General features: G+C 51.7%; 2 protein-coding genes and 1 long non-coding RNA gene across 13 annotated transcripts in view; 2 read left to right on the top strand and 1 right to left on the bottom strand.

Moving 5' to 3' along the window:
- Positions 1-6,076: 6,076 nt before the first annotated feature.
- Positions 6,077-12,440, bottom strand: GPR108 (G protein-coupled receptor 108). The gene is made up of 18 exons (XM_003797999.3): positions 12,321-12,440; positions 11,446-11,565; positions 10,457-10,507; positions 10,157-10,239; positions 9,366-9,490; positions 9,188-9,234; positions 9,024-9,092; positions 8,824-8,928; positions 8,479-8,612; positions 8,306-8,381; positions 8,128-8,201; positions 7,912-8,029; positions 7,692-7,822; positions 7,565-7,608; positions 7,275-7,324; positions 6,998-7,081; positions 6,782-6,906; positions 6,077-6,411 (listed from the first exon to the last, which is right to left on the bottom strand). The coding sequence occupies exons 1-18, from the start codon at positions 12,438-12,440 to the stop codon at positions 6,339-6,341; spliced, it is 1,629 nt and encodes a 542-aa protein (XP_003798047.1). The 3' UTR covers positions 6,077-6,338.
- LOC105887815 lies at positions 6,900-12,885 on the top strand. 8 transcript variants are annotated; one of them, XR_002775293.1, is made up of 3 exons: positions 6,900-7,177; positions 7,583-7,801; positions 7,960-12,885. It is a non-coding gene; the product is annotated as an uncharacterized LOC105887815 (long non-coding RNA). The 8 variants fall into 8 exon arrangements; XR_002775295.1 differs by having other exon boundaries at positions 7,695-7,801; XR_002775296.1 differs by having other exon boundaries at positions 6,900-7,094.
- A 721-nt stretch (positions 12,886-13,606) lies between these two features.
- TRIP10 (thyroid hormone receptor interactor 10) overlaps positions 13,607-15,541 on the top strand; it is a 10,995-nt gene continuing 9,060 nt past the window's right edge. For 2 of the 4 annotated variants that reach the window (XM_003798000.3, XM_003798001.3), the window contains exon 1: positions 13,607-14,606. In XM_003798000.3, the coding sequence (XP_003798048.1) occupies positions 14,583-14,606 (24 nt within the window). In that variant the 5' untranslated portion in view covers positions 13,607-14,582. The remainder of the gene's footprint in view (positions 14,607-15,541) is intronic. The other 2 variants (XM_023518008.1, XM_023518009.1) reach the window with 1 other exon arrangement.

Genomic DNA, 15,541 nt, shown 5'->3' on the forward strand with positions numbered 1-15,541 from the left:
CCGTTGTCTGTTGACAGCATGTTAAAGGCACACACAGGTATAGAGGGAAGGTGGTCTTCCTCCGTTGTCTGTTGACAGCATGTTAAAGGCACACATAGGTATAGAGGGAAGTGGGGTCTCCCTCCCTTATCTGTTCACAGCATGTTCTACATACTACTCTTCCTGGTCTCAGGTTACATCTTATGTTTTCGTAAACAATGTGTCTTAGAGATTGCTTCATACTATGCAGAGAATTTCCCCCTTCTTATAGATATCTGCCTCCTATTACATTGTATAAAAGCAAGCAGCTCCTATTGATGGATAGATGTATTTCTGTGGCTTCAAATCATGTTCTCTGTTGAACCGGCATAATTTCCTAGCTCTGACACTTATTAGCTGTGATCTTTGGGCAAGGTACTAAGAACTGCTCTGAACCTCAGGTTCCTTGTGTTAAATGAGGTGGTTGTTATTGCAATGAAAGAAAATAATTATGGTCAACATCTAGATGCATTAGTGATCTTGCTAGATAGTGCTGAATTCCCCTCCATCGGTGAAGTATTGATTTGCACACTTACCACTGTTGCATGGAACTAATTGCCAGTTTCCCCACTGCCTCTTCACTAGAGCATGATGGCAACTGGATTTTTGCCAGCCTCATGGATGAAAACTTGTATTTGGTGTCATTTTAACTTGTATGCCTCTAATGCTTAGCAATGTTGCTGTCTGGGCATAGGAGGTGAATGGTTAAGGGGACTAGAATGGTATGTGGGTGGGGTCCCTGCTCCCTGGAAAGGTGGTTTCCAAAAGCCCAATGAAGGGGTTAATGAGGCATTTGCCCTGATTTCCTGTAAACCACACTCTTTCCCTGGCCTCCTGGCCTTGGCCTTGCCAGGGTTGCGGGAGGTTCAGAGAATGAAAACAAACCTGGCCTCTGTCTGCTTTGATTGCAACACTCTCTCTTTGGAAGAGGAGGAGGTGGGAGGAAGCAAACCTGCTTGGTCTCTAGACTAGAGTTCAGTTTTTGGAACTGGATGCCCCCAACTGCCACCAACTTCCCCCAAGACTTTCTCTATTCTCCTTCTCCCAAACCACCTCATTTCTTAGTTTCCTCCTAACCTCTTAAGCATTCAGGCTCCCTGGTTTGATGCATGGAGAAGGAAATGCCTGTCTGGCCTCTTTCTTGCTGCAGGGCATGGTTCCTCTTTTCTGGACCTTCAGTTAATCTATCTGAGCAATGCGACTGATAATCATTCTGGCTGATATCACAATTAAATGATGCAAGATTTCCAGAAGCCCCCAACTCAGGGAAGGATCAGTAATTGATGGTTTTGTCATTGTGCCAGTGCCTGTTGTGCTGGAGATGCAGAAAACCTTGAGGGACATCTGGGAAGTGAGGAGAGGGAAGAAGGCTGGAATGGAGCGATGTCTACTGGTAGAGAGGGAGGTGAGGGGGAATTCTTCAGCCCTCATGATGTTTACTTGGGGGATGTGTACAGAGGTTTGGGAAGGGATGGTGCCTAAGATAAGGAGCAGGAGGGAGAGAAGGAGGTGGGAGGTGGATTTCCAGTTCCAAGGCCCGCCAAGCCCAGCCCAGTATTCTGGGCATTGACAGAGGGAGAGGTCAAGAGAGTGAGTAAGCAAGAGCGGGGTCACCTTTAGTGGAGTATTTGGAATACATATGTACTGAAAAAGTTATCTGTTACATACCTAAAATTAAAATTTAACTGGGCATCCTGTATTTTGCCTGGCAACTATAGCTGGGGTGCAAAGAGAAAACGAGGGGAAGGGAGTGGAATGATTTCTGGATAGGGGCCCAGGCACTCCCATTCCACCTGGGGTAAGCGGGGATACTTTCCTCCATATCCTTTATTCCCTCCAGGACACAAAGCCAGGCCACCCCGGTCTCCAACTACCCTATTAATGATTAACTTTCAGGTAACCTTGACCAGGCTAGATCAATCTTCCAGGAGACAATGGCTCCTTCCCCCCACTTCCCACATATGCATAGTGGAGGCTGAGGATGGGGACCCCCACCCTGGGAAGGCAGGGAGCAGAGGTTTGGATTCCTGCTCTGTAGGAGACTCTGGGCAAGGCCAGTCCCCAATCTGTCAACTAGAAAACCAGTTGACACAGAACATCCTTTCTAGTCATGGAGTGAGAGTTCAGTGGCACCAGACAAAGAGAAGCCTGAGCCTGGCACCCCACATATACTGAATGTTCAATTTGCTTGAACAGAATTTTTATTTAAAATTTTTTTGAAATTTTAATTAGAGATGGGGTTTTGCTGTGTTGCCCAGGCTGGTCTCAAACTCCTGGCCTCAAGCAATCCTCCCACTTCAGCCTCCCAAAGTGCTGGGATGACAGGGACTCTTTCTGAAGCCCATCTTTGTTTTCCTGTAACAAAATTATGATATATAAGACATCAATTTTCACTCATGACTAGGGTGACAAGATTCTAACATATGTAAGGCAGGACAACATGGGGGGGGTGGAGCGGGGGCGGGGGGCGCAGAGCAGGGCCTGACAAGAAGGCAAACTTTGATAAGCAGTTCTCGATAATCACTTCTCAGCAATTATTTATTACAGTTTAACATTATAAAATCAACAAAAATAATATAAAACTCATATTCTGGCGAAATAGCCATATGGTGGCTGAAAACCGTATATTCCCTTCTTGTTCTCCAGCCCGTTCGTGCATTCTTTCCAAAAATCGGGACTTTTTTAAAACACTGCGGGTCATGGCACAAATTGTTGAAAAGTGGAACTATCCCGCCAAAATCGGGACATCTGGTCACCCTACTCATGACACCAAATGCCTATAGGATGCCCTATGGCAGCATCTTACCTATTTCACACATTTTAACTTGCTTGCTCCACATGCCTCAGATGTTACTACCCCATTTTACAGATGAAGAAACAGAGGCTTCATCTACTTTTTTTTAAAGTTTTTTTTAAATTAAATCATAGCTGTGTACATTAATGCAATCACAGGGTACAGTGTGGGGTTTTCAGATACATTTTGAAATACTTTCATCAAACTGGTTAACATAACCTTCATGTCATTTTCTTAGTTATTGAGTTAAGACATTTATACTTCACTTTTAGAAAGATTTACTTGTATCCTTGTAGGATAAACCATAGAGGTGACCCCACCAATCACCCTCCTTCTCCCTATCCACCCTCCCCACCCTCCTTCACATATTCTAAGGCTACAATTAGCTTATAACATTCCTATGAAACCTATAAATTTGTTTCAAAATAGGGCTGTGTACATTGGATACTTTTTCTTCCATTCTTGTGATACTTTGCTAAGAAGAACATTTTCCAGTTCCATCCGTGTAAGCATGAAGGAGGCAAAGCTTCCATCTTTCTTTGGGGCTGCATAATATTCCATGGTGTACATGTACCACAATTTATTGATCCATTCGTGGGTCGATGGGCACTTGGGCTTCTTCCATGAACTAGCAATTATGAATTGGGCTGCAATAAACATTCTGATACAAATATCTTAGTTGTAATGCGATTTTTGGTCTTCTGGGTAGATACCTAATAAAGGAATTGCAGGATCAAATGGCAGGTCAATTTTTAGTTCTCTAAGTGTTCTCCAGATGTCTCTCCAAAAGGAACGAATTAATTTGCATTCCCACCAGCAGTGTAGAAGTGTTCCCTTTTCTCTACATCCATGCCAACATCTCTGGTTTTGGGATTTTGTGATATGGGCAAGGCTTCATCTACTTGCCCAAGATCCTTCAGTAATCTTGGCCAAGACCCTGGGTGTGCTGGGCTCCAGAGCATGTGTTCTTAAACTGTATGAGTTCTTACTGCTGTTGTAGCACATTACCACAAATTTGGGGGCTTTAAGCAACATATATTCATGATCTTATAGTTCTGGAGGTCAGAAGTCTTAAAATCAGAGTGTCAATTGGGGCTGTGTTCCCTTCTGGAGGCTCTAGACAAGAATCCATTTCCTTGTCTTTTTCAGCTTCTAGAAGCTCCTTGCATTCCTTGGCTGGTGGCCCCTTCCTGGACTCATTGCAGATTTTGCTCTTTTTTTTGAGACAGAGTCTCAAGCTGTCACCCTGGGTAGAGTGCTGTGGTGTCACAGCTCACAGCAACCTCAAACTCCTGGGCTCAAGCCTCCCAAGTAGCTGGGACTACAGGTGCCTGCCACAACATCTGGCCATTTATTGGTTGTAGCTGTCGTTGTTTGGCAGGCCTAGGCTGGATTTGAACCCAACAGCTTTGGTGTATGTGGCTGGCGCCTTAGCCGCTTGAGCTACAAGCACTGAGCCCAGACTTTGCTTTCGTTAGTGCATCTTTTTCTCTGATCTTGACCCTCCTGCCTGTCTTATAAAGACTCTTGTGATTACACTGGGCCACCCCCCTCCGCTAGCCCCAGATCTTAAAATCTCACCATTTTAAGATCCTTAATTTAATCCCACCAATGGAGGCCCTTTTGCCATGAGTGGAAACATCCTCAGGCACATCTCTGGGGGGCACTGTAACTGCCTACCACAGCATGCACAGGGAGTGAAACATGAACTCTATATGGATGCTCCCCTCCCTGCTTTAACTTCTTCCATGGCTCTTGTGGGCACCAGCATGAAACCGCAAATGTGCCTGCCAACTACTATTGCCTTTCTCCTGCCCCCAGCCAGCTGGGCTATTTATTCCAGACTTCCCCACCTTCTTCACATGATTTCCTGAGCCTGCAATGCCACCTCACTTCCTTCTTTGCCCAGCGGGGCTAGTTATTTATCTGAGCCTCAGTTATGCTTGCTTCCACTTACAGGAAGACTTCTCTCCACCCCAGCCCTGTTCCCTATCCCTGACCCATGCCTGTGAGAAATGTTTCCTAGTGCTTCAAAATGGGTTCTGGGTGCTCTAGTTGAACAGTGATTGGCGGCAGGGTGGTGGGGGAGGGGGAGAAGCATCTTAGAAACCAGCCCTTGAGCATGTACCCAGGTGGATCTCTAACCTGTAGTCAGTCCTCAAGATTCAGGGCAGGTTCTTTAGAGATCAGGCTAAGGCTGTGCTGCTGGCCACAGTGCTGAGCCACTGACATTGATTATCATAGGTGACACTGAACAAACTAACGCAGACCCATTTTACATGCAGAGAAACAGAGAGGTTAAGCCAGTGACAATAAATAATAGTCTGGCTGAGGTTTGGTCCCAGGGATTCTAGCTGCAGAGAAGCAATGCATGCAGTGGGTAGTGTTCAGCTTTGAGCCCTGGGCCTCCCACAAACTCATTAGCTGTGTGACTGCAAGCCAGTTATTTAGCTGCTCTATGCCTCACAGTTTTTTTAATAAGTTAAAGTCAGTCCCCAAAGTCCACAAAAGGTATGGCATACAGCAATCGCCATGCCATGTTAGCTTCTGTTATTACTATTTTTTTGGAGACAGGGTCTCATTCTGTGGCCTGGGTAAGAGTACAGTGGTGCCATCATAGGTCACAGCAACGTGAAATTCCTGGGCTCAAGCAATCTTCCTGCCTCAGTCTCCTGAGTAGCTGAGACTACAGGTGCCTGCCATTACACCCTAATTCTTTCAAGGGTCTAGCTATGTTGTCCAGTCTCGTCTTGAACTTCTGGCCTCAAGTAGTGCTTCTGCCTCAGCTTCCCAAAGTGCTGGGATTACAAGTGTCAGCCACTATACCCACTTATTATTTTTATTTTCACCTTTCACTCTTCAAATTGTTATTTTCCCCTCTTGCCTCCAGCTTTTGTGCATGCCATCCCTTCACCTGGGCATGAACTCTCCCCTTGTTTCTCTGATCTTTATGCTGGGCCAGGGCCCTGTGCAGCCACCATCATGGGTCTGGGGGCCTAGTGATGGAACTTCCTGGTGATGTGTCCCTCTCCCTGTCACCCACACCCTGTTCTGTGAGCCCCCTGAGAACTGGGACCAGGTGGGTTTTGGACTACTCTACCCCCAGCACCTGGTATAGCACACAGTGGTTGCTTAATTGATATATAGTGAATGTGTTATGCAATGGACACTGTGCCCCCTCCCCACACAGTGAATACAGTTTTCTAAATTGTAAACAATCTCTGTGTTAAATAGCTCAACCCTCAGAAAGGCAAGAAAACAGTGTAGCAAAACAGACTGGTCATTATTTTACAGTTGGAAGGGAGGGGGTCCGCCAGTGAGGACAGGGCTGCCCAATACCAAGGGAGTAAGAAGGAACTCTCTGTCTTCTTCTGAATGGGCTTGTCCAGAACCTGGTCCTAAGGAGCTAGGCGGCTTTTCCGCACTGGCCCCTTACACCTCTCGACCCGTGCTTTAGGAGGGGGCCAGGAGTGAGAAGTGGTGGAGGTGGGGAAGAAGAACCATCTAGTCCCAGATGTGGAGATGATCACAACAGTTCTCGTCCGCTGGCTGTTTTGTTGACTTTGGACAGGCCTTCTCGGAACCCAGAGTCAGTCATTCTGGGCAGAGACAGCAAGGAGGCTGATCAGAGCTGATGGGCAGCAGGTCTGACCCCTAGGACTGCCCTGGCCCCACCTACTCTACTCCCTGACCCCTTAGCAGCCCTGACCCCGCCCCTATAATTGTCTAGCCCCACCCACTCTGCCGGAGATGCGCTGGGCCCCAGCTCCGCCTACCTAAAACCTCAACCATTCCACCACCTCTGTCCTTACAGTGGCCCTAACCCCCAAACCAGAGTGACCCTGGCTCCACCCATCCCTTCTCTAGAACAGCAGGGCCCCTCCTTCATACCCCCGTCCAATTACCAGCGCTGCTCTAACCCCACCCCTCACTCCGCCCCCAACCCACCCATTCTTCCCCCAAGCTTACATTTGCTCCATCAGGACATCCTCCTCCTCCACCTGGGGCAGCTGCAAGTAGGGGTTGTCCCCAGCAGGTTGGAATTTATAGCCCGTGAGCACAAAGAAGGCGAGAGTGGAGCCCTCCACCAAGAGCTGAGGGAGGAGGGAACAGGGTCAGACACACCCCTGCTCCAACCCCACCATTTGGCTCACTCTCCCTCCCACCTGAGGCCTCCAGACTCACCTGGTATAGCCATTGCCACTGGAAGGGCACTGCCACCCGGAGCAAGATGGCGATGATGCGGGTGAAGTAGACATAACAGATGACCTGTGGGAGCAAGGTGGTCATGGGACAGAAGGGACAGAGAGACCACAAGGACTGTGAAATGGGGGATGACTGATAGGAGCCTCAAGATCCCGGGAAGTAGGTTAGGGGATGGTGACTGGCTGATTGTCCTTGTCCCCTCTTGGCTTCCCTCTCCCTCCCCACTCTCCATCCCCACGAGCCAGCAGGCTCCTACCATGACGTAGTAATGCCGAAACAGCTTCAGCTTGGCCAGGTTCACTGCCACTGAGGGGAGGGCATAGAGAGGGGGTTAGGGAAAAGAGACTGGTGGGAGGAAGGGGGAGAGAGGTCATTTGGGGGAGTGTCCAAGGGGCAGAAAGTTTTCAGAGGATGTTAGGGTGGCAGAGAGGCCAGACTGGGGCCCAGGGAGCCACAGGCCAGGGGGTGGGCAGACAAGCCAGAAGGGGTATCTAGAAACAGAAAGAAGTGGGCTGTGCGCAGAGTTTTTGAGGGGCATTGTCTTACCCTTCCCATCTGTGCCAGATGCCTCCTGGAGATGCCGGATGGACCTGGGATGAGGGGTACACAGGGCATGGTTAGCAGTGGTTCCACCCATAGATACAGAGGGTAGAATCTCAGCTACTGTCCTCACCAGACTACAGGGAAGAGGATTGCACCGCAGCAAATGAGGTCCACTAGGAAGAGGATCTCCTTCCAGAGCCCGTAGTCGCTGGCGCCCTCTTCACGGGACTCAATGACAATGTAGGCTATGTTGGCCAGGACCTGTGTGGCCAGGGCAGGGTAGGTGGGCACTGCCTGACCTGTGCGCCTCCCTCCCCTATGTCTTCCTCTGGGCACCTCCCCATATGCACCTGCAGGGGGATAACAATTCCGAAAATCTTCTTCTCTTTATCTGATAGGACATACTTGACAAAGGCCCAGCCTGAGCCAATCAAAGCGATGGTAATGAAGAGGAGGGCACCCTTCAGCCTGGGGGAGCAGAGGGATGGTATGATAATGAAGTCAGGTGGGCTCAGCCCTCCCTTGCCCACTTCTTTGCACCTGCTAGGCAGACAGGGGCCACTCACAGGTGCGTGATGTAGTGCATAACCGCGAGGCCTTCAATGGGGTGACCTTGGCTGTTGATGAAGTAGTAGTTGATCTGGAGGTAGATAGACAATGGACAGTCAGACAGATGGAATGGATGGACAGTTGGCCAAATGGACCTCCCACAAGCCCCCTCATTCCCCAGCTCCAGGTCCTCACACTGTGGAAGAGGAGAGAGATGCTTTTGGTGAAGGCCAGGGCTGCCATGAGCCAGTGGATCTTGAAAACGTTGTACCTGGTTGGAAAGTCAGGGAGAGAAGTAGAGATTGTCTTGAGGCAGGGATAAGGGTCTGGTGAGGGGAGATGGGGACTCCCAGGGGCAAGAGCATTACGTGTTCCTGCAGAGGACTGACACCCAGAAGATGCCAGCAGCCAGGAAGCAGGCAGACATGACCATGTACAGCTTGAAAAGGGGAATCTCTGCGGCTGACAGGAAGCCACCAGGGTTCTTCTCCCGAATCATCACCTGGTGAGGGGACAGAGGTGGGTACTGGTGGTGGCACAATCCTAGTGAGACCACTCCAGGTTCTGCTTTCTAGTTGGATGACTAGCCCTCCCTGAACCTTAGTTGGCCCATCTCTCAACACCTTCTGCTACCTCTCGCTGCTACTCGAGGGCTGTCCAGAGCTAAACTCCTGGTGGGTGCTCCCTGGTACTGCTGCCCACCCTCTGCTCACCGTGATGTCGAACGGATGCTCCTTTCCAGGCACTGAGTTGTTACAGTTGTGGAAGTTGAGGTTGTATTGACCTTCCTCAGCCCTAGAGCCAATCACCACATGGAACTGGGCAGAGGAAGAGTTGGGGGAGAGAGGAGCTCAGCTTGGTGGTCCTCTACTCTAGAGGGGGTGGGAAGGCTGCAGGTGCTACAGACACTCACACTAAAGTTGTAGGAGTTGTTGAGGTGGCCCAGACCCAACACCAGCTCCTTGTCCTTCCCACCAGGTCCCTGAGGGAAGAGAACCCCTCCATCAGCTGGGCCTGGGTACCCACACCCACACCCTGGGGTGGGCCTTTCTCCCTCTTGCCCTGGCTCTGCCAAACCTGAGACACTGTAGGCTGTGACTGGGCCTTGCTGACTGCAGTGGTCCCTGTAGGAGATGGGTGAATGATTTTAAAAGGTGGACAGAGGGATGGCAGGAAAATGGAGTGGTGGTGAGGAAAGTCACAGGGCAGCCCTGACCTTCCACCCCTCTCTTCCTGCATGGCCAACATAACTTACCACTCTTGTCCTTGGGAGTGACCATGGACTCTGGCTTTGGGAGCCCTGGTTCTGAGGGTACTTCGGGGAGGAGCCCAGGAGAGATGAGTAATTTCTGCTGTTCTCCATACTTTCGTACCTGAACCCTGGGGTGAGAGGCAGGGGAATGAGAATGGGAGGCTGAACCCTAGAGATGACCCCACAACCTTTGCTCAATGACTCAATGACTTCTGGGACCCTCTGCATGTCTTTCATGGAGGCTGGCATCTAGCTAAGTCACCAAGTTTCAGCATTTAGCTACCACCTATCAATGTACTACCATATTCGTGTGCTGTCTAGAAATTATTTGTCATTTCCCATGATGTGGATCCACTCTTTCTACTTATATTTTTTTAAAAGAAAACAGTGTCTCTACACAGAGGCAAAGCACTATTGTCAGATCCCTGTACCAGTTCTTGGGATTCAGTGTACTTATCTGAAGAATGAGGACAATAACAATATATGGGCTGGATGTGTTATATGTGTCAAAGCCCTCAGGACATGCCTGGCATACCAGAAGCATCAAATATGAATGATCGTATACTTATTCTCAAAGCAACTCCACATCTGGGTCTTCTGTCCTAGGAGCCCAGCACTCCCTGACTAACTTTCCTCTCTCCTTCCTTCCAATAATCAGAAGGCCTGAAGGTGAAACTAAAAAGTGAGTGGCTTTCTCACTATGCTTCTCACTCCACTTGGTGGACTCAGGTATGTCCAGGGAAACACAAATGATGGTTATTACCAAGCCCCGCACTCCCCGCCCCCTAACTCACTGCAGATCCTTGATGTTGATGAGGAAGAGGACTAGGAAGTTGCCACTGTTTTTCTGAAGAGGGCAGTCATGAAAATCCTGGGTCTGGGGAATGGGCAAGAAGGAACCTTGGTTACCCTTTCCCATGGGCCCAGCTCTACCCTGCCTCCCTCTCCATCCACCCAGGGCTCTTCTTGTTTCTGCCTCTAGAAGAACAGGGAGAGGCCTTTGGGTTACAGATGCAGAAGATAGACTCCCCCCCTACACACACACCACTTAGCCACTCAGCTCCTCTCTCTCCCTCCATACACCCTCCACTCACTGAATAGGATCGGGAGCTGCCAGATCGGACTCGGCTCAGACTAAAGCCCACCTGGAGGATGGAAAGGAATGGGGGAAGATGTAAGAGACCTCAGCAGGAAAACTTCCACCCTAAGCCATTTTCTTCAGTAGCAATAGAAAACTAAGCTCACATTCATTGGACACCCACCATGTGCTAGATCCCACGTTTTCTCTCTGAACTTTCCAATAACCTTCCTGTCCCTCCTTTGTCTTCCTTTAACTCCTAATCATCCCCTGTCAACTCAATCTTCTTGTTAGTGGCTCAGGGAGACCTTCAACAGCCCACCCTGTTTTTCCCCATTTAAAATGATAATGGCTTCCTGTCCTAGGCTCTGGAACCCAATCTTCTTAGGGTTTGCCCATTGTGTGACTCTGAGGAAGCCACATACCTCCGAACCTGTGGTATACAAATAAAGTTGGCTTTAGTGAATTTTCTGCAACATCCCTGAGAGGTGACTATGAGGAAATGGATCCATGGAAAATGCTTTGCATAGTACCTACCTTGTACCTAGTGTGTATTCAATAGATGCTAGTTATGTATTCTGACTTCATGAACTGGGGTTGTCTTATTTATTGGTATGTCCCCCTACCCCGCTCTTTAAGAAAAGTGCCACCTAGAAGCTGAGCTAGTCCTAGCTACTTGGAGGCTGAGGTGGGAGGATCATTTGAGGACTTCCATGCTTCAGTGAGCTATGTCAGTGCCTGTGAATGGTCACTGTACCCCAACCTGGGCAACACGGGAAGACCTTGTCTCTAAAATAAAAAGAAAAGCGCCTAGTACATTTTGCATAAGACATTATTATTATTGCCAGGTAACATATGAGGAAACTGAAGCTCAGAAAAACCAAGGGACTTGCCCAAGATCACATGAGTACAAAGAAGAGCTAGAAAGGGAACCCAGAACTGGAAGTGTGTGTGTGAAGGTTGTGTACTCTGTCCTCTTCCAGCAATCTCCTCAAACCCCCTCACCAGCAAGGACTTCTCTTCTGCCTCCTGGAGGCCCAGCCGCAGCAGGCTCAGCTCCACCTCCAGGGAGCCATTCGTGTAGAAGCCGAAGCTGTTCAGCTGGATGTCTGCTCGCTTCTCCCCCTACCGGCAGACCAAGGAGGTAGAAGCGGCTCAGACTTCTCACCACCAGACCAGCCCTAAGGACTCGAGGCATGAGACACCCTCTCCCACGCCCACCAAGGGCCTCCTGGGACCCCTTTATTTAGAACAGCCACACAGAATGACAAGAAAGAGTTAGGGTGCCCGGTTCCCTGAAGTTTTCTGGCCGCTGTTCAGAAAGCACAGTAAGGGAAATCTTGTGGCACCTGACGCCCCCCCCGCCCCCCTCCCCCGCCTCCACCGGGTGAGTACCACCCTAGACTAGTTATTCACTTCGGTGTTCCTGGCTTTCACCTCCTGGGATTTTTTTAGGTTGCAAACGAGCTCCCCTAGAGTGCTGAGCTTTCAACTGAGCCCTCAAGATCCCAATGAGCTCCCAAGGGGAACCCACTCCAGAACCCCCAGGAGTCCCCGGCTCCCCACGAAAGGCGTCAAGAGTCCCGGGAGGCCGCAAAATGATTGCATAAATTTAAAGGGCTAAGACTCCAGGGGTCTTGAGACGGAGCTCCGCCTCCGACGGGCGGGGCGCGACCCCCGCGTGGCCCGCCCGGCAACTCCATCCCAAGGACTGCGGGGGATCCTAGGACGAGACCACTTCGGGTCTGAAAACGAAGGGGCGCCGGACCGCTCCATCACGCGCACGAAGCGGGGAAGGTTGGTCGAGACCACTCCAAGCCAGGGGCTTCCGGGACAAAGTTGCGGGCCTCCGCCTCCAACCGCCACGCGATGGGTCTCACCGTCAGTACCAGCCGGTGGATGCGCCCGGAGCAGCCGCCCAACAACAGCAGCAGAAGTAGCCGCTGCCCCCACTCCGCCGGGCTCCCGCGACCGAGCCCCCTCCTCTCGCTCACTGCCATCTCTGGAGCCACCGCCTCCCTGGATACCGCCTCTGAGGCCCAAGCCCGCCTACTGATAAGCCAATCGCCGCAAGGAGGGGTACAGCTGCTGCAAGACGGCGGCAGATGGACATCACTAGGACCGAATGGGAGAGCAAACCTGCTTAACCCCGCCTCCACTCCCACCAATCACTAGAAAGATTTCCCCGGATGTAATTTGATAAACAGTTTATTTAACCAATTGTGATGGATCTGATATCTAGCCCCTGGAAGCGGAATTCCTTCCCCTACTCTCAACGGTCCAGGATTACATTACCCGGAATGCAAAGGGAGCAGACAAGTTCGACAAGGCATTAAGTAAACTACGTTTCCCAGTATCCCCAAGGACGAACTCCCCCACTCCCCGCCCCAGGGATGGGGCTCCAGGCCAGAGCTCAGGCTTTCGGTAAACACATGCAGCAGTTGAGGCCTGTCCTGTTTTCTTTATCTTTCGGGTCCAAAGAGAGGGCTAAACCTAGCCCGAGGATAAATCTGATTCTAAAATGACCTATGACCCTACGCTGAGTTCCCAGCCCTAGGCTAAGCGTCCTACTACCCCAGAGTGAGGCAATTGGAAGCTCTCCCACCCAACCCTCGATCTCAGGATAAACTCGACTTTCGGCTGAGACCTCACCCCAGGTGGACCCCCTTGTCTGCAAATAAGCCCTAAAACTTCAACCTGAAACCGTAATCCCCTCGACCTACCCCGTTCAACCCCCCCCCCACCTTAAACCCTGGTTTAGCCCATCTCCTCGTATTAGCCCTAACTCCAGACTAATCCAGACTCTTGGTCCAAAGTTTGAGTCCCTGATCCCTTACGGGGTTGCTGACACTTGCTAAGTCCCCGACCCCAGTCTGAGGACCCATCCCAATGACTTGGAGAACCCCAATTCCCCAGTCTGAATCGCTAATCAGAGCTGAACTCAGAACTTTACTGGACTGAGCCCTAAACACAGACAGACTGAGCCACTGAATCCACTTGGAGCACAGCACACTTTGCACATGGAGGTTTTCTAGCCCAGAAGCCACCAGCAGGTGGGGCCAGGTCCCAGCAGAGCGATCAATCCCAGTGTGGGGTCCCTGGGGCTCCCCGGGTATCTCTGTACCAGGAGCCTGGGAGCTCTGTGTAAGGGAAACCTCCCCGGGGGACACATCCCAGGTCCAGCAAGACATCTGTAGCTATAAGAAAGCGCCAAAGGCAAGAAGGAATGGGAATAGGAGTCGCTGGGTGCCTCTCTCTCTCTCCTTTCATCCTGGAGCCTCAAAGGGATTTACGAGCTGTGAACAGATTTTTTATAGGGGAGGTGACCGACTTCCATGCCCCACGGCTCCGGCGTCTGGGAGAGGCAAGGACAGAGTCGGAACCTCAGGGCAGCACTGGTAATTAAACCAGATTAGACGTAATGGGTGAGATTGGAAAATGAGCAGGTGCAGGCGCGAAGTAGATGGCGGCCGGCGAAAGCCTTGGGCCCGGCGCCCCAAGGACGGCCCGTCCTCAGTTTCCCAGTGGAGACTCGGGCTGAGGGAGGCAGGATGTGGTGCGGGAGTTAATGGACCGAGGGACGTTGGCAGAGGCGTGTACTGGGCAAAATCGAAATTCTTCCATCTACCCTGTGGTCGGAGGGACCAGACCATTAGTGGGACTAACGTAGAGGCCTGGAGCCGGGCCGGCCCGCAAGAGCCAGGTGACCTCGGTTTCTCCCTGAGACAGGGTGGGAAAGAACTTCTTGCGTTTGAGGGTTTTTAGTGTCTTGGCCTTTTAAGTAATGGATGAGGGGAAAAGAAGAACGGTTTAGGGTGGAGGAGGAAGGTGGCATGATGAGAAGGGGACTCCCGGGATTTGGAAAATGACTGGGGGTTCGTTAAGGGGTCCGTCCAGTGGCGTCGGGTGGCTCGGGTCCTTTAAGAGGTGGTGCAGTTTCCATTTCGCTCCGCCTCCTTGGGAGGCCCCCAGCACTTAGAGCTCCAAGCTGTGCTCCGCGCGGGAGGGGGCGTGACTTAGGCTAGAGGGGGCGGGCCAGGGCGGGACGGGCCCGAGTGCTCCGCCCTCCGCAGAATCTCCCTGCGGAGGGCGGCGGGCTACCGGGACCGGGTGCGGCGGTGTAGGCGGCGGCGCGGGGCAGCATGGATTGGGGCACCGAACTGTGGGTGAGTCCAGTCGACCGGGCTCCAAGTTCACACTTGTTGGGGTCTCCCCTTTTGTCCCCAGAGTACCTTAGTGGGGGCTCCGCGCTTTCTCTAACACCGACCCCTAGGTCTCCGCCCTCCACCCTCCGCCCCCTCTCGGAGTTTCTCTGGGAGTGTGAGTGCACGCCCAGGGCGAAGTGCGAGCTTGCTGGCGCGGCAGGGATACTGAGGCATGGGCTTGAGAGTGAGCTTGCAGAAGTAATCTGGGACCAGGCCGGGGCGGCCGGGAGAGGTCACCTATTTTGAGCGCCCTGGCCGGGCGGGCGGCTTATCTTACCGCCCCTGGGTTTCTGCCCGCCGCCCGCCTGTCCGGTTGGGAGCGGGAGGGGACCCTCCGGTCACCCTCATCCCCACGTGGGATCTGAAAATCCTCACGGCTCTTTCCGTCGTCTTTAATCTACACCTAGGGACTTGAGACACTCATGAAAGGGGAGGGGGCTGCGAATCAGAGTCCCTTCCTAGGCCTCCCCCAGCTCACTCCCGGCACAGGGCGAGGAGGCTCCCCCACCTCTAACTTCAGCCCTGGAAGCCCCAGAAATTTCCCCCTATCCTAGCCGGACCTCTGACTCCTCCCCTTCCTAGGGGCGGTAAAATCCCTGGGTCTTGAGGGCAGCGGGGTGACTAGACCGCCCTCCTGCTCCCCTTACAACTCTGAGATTTCTTTTGGAGGTGTAGCGGGGTCAGTGGGGAAAACTGAGTCATACATCAGGGACCCCAGGGGGTAAAGCAACTCAAGGAACCCTTTGGCCATTCCAGGGGCGACCCTCCCCCAAGCTGTGAGAAACCCTGCGCCTCTGGCATTGATTCACGCCGGGCCGGCCGGATTTTCCGGAATCTAGGGGGGATTAGTGGGAGTTGGGGGGGAGTGGCCCTGTCTCATTCCACACCTCTCTTGG

This window comes from Otolemur garnettii, unplaced genomic scaffold, assembly GCF_000181295.1.
Source record: "Otolemur garnettii isolate 467f Iridium unplaced genomic scaffold, OtoGar3 scaffold00127, whole genome shotgun sequence".
Classification (NCBI taxonomy): domain Eukaryota; kingdom Metazoa; phylum Chordata; class Mammalia; order Primates; family Galagidae; genus Otolemur; species Otolemur garnettii.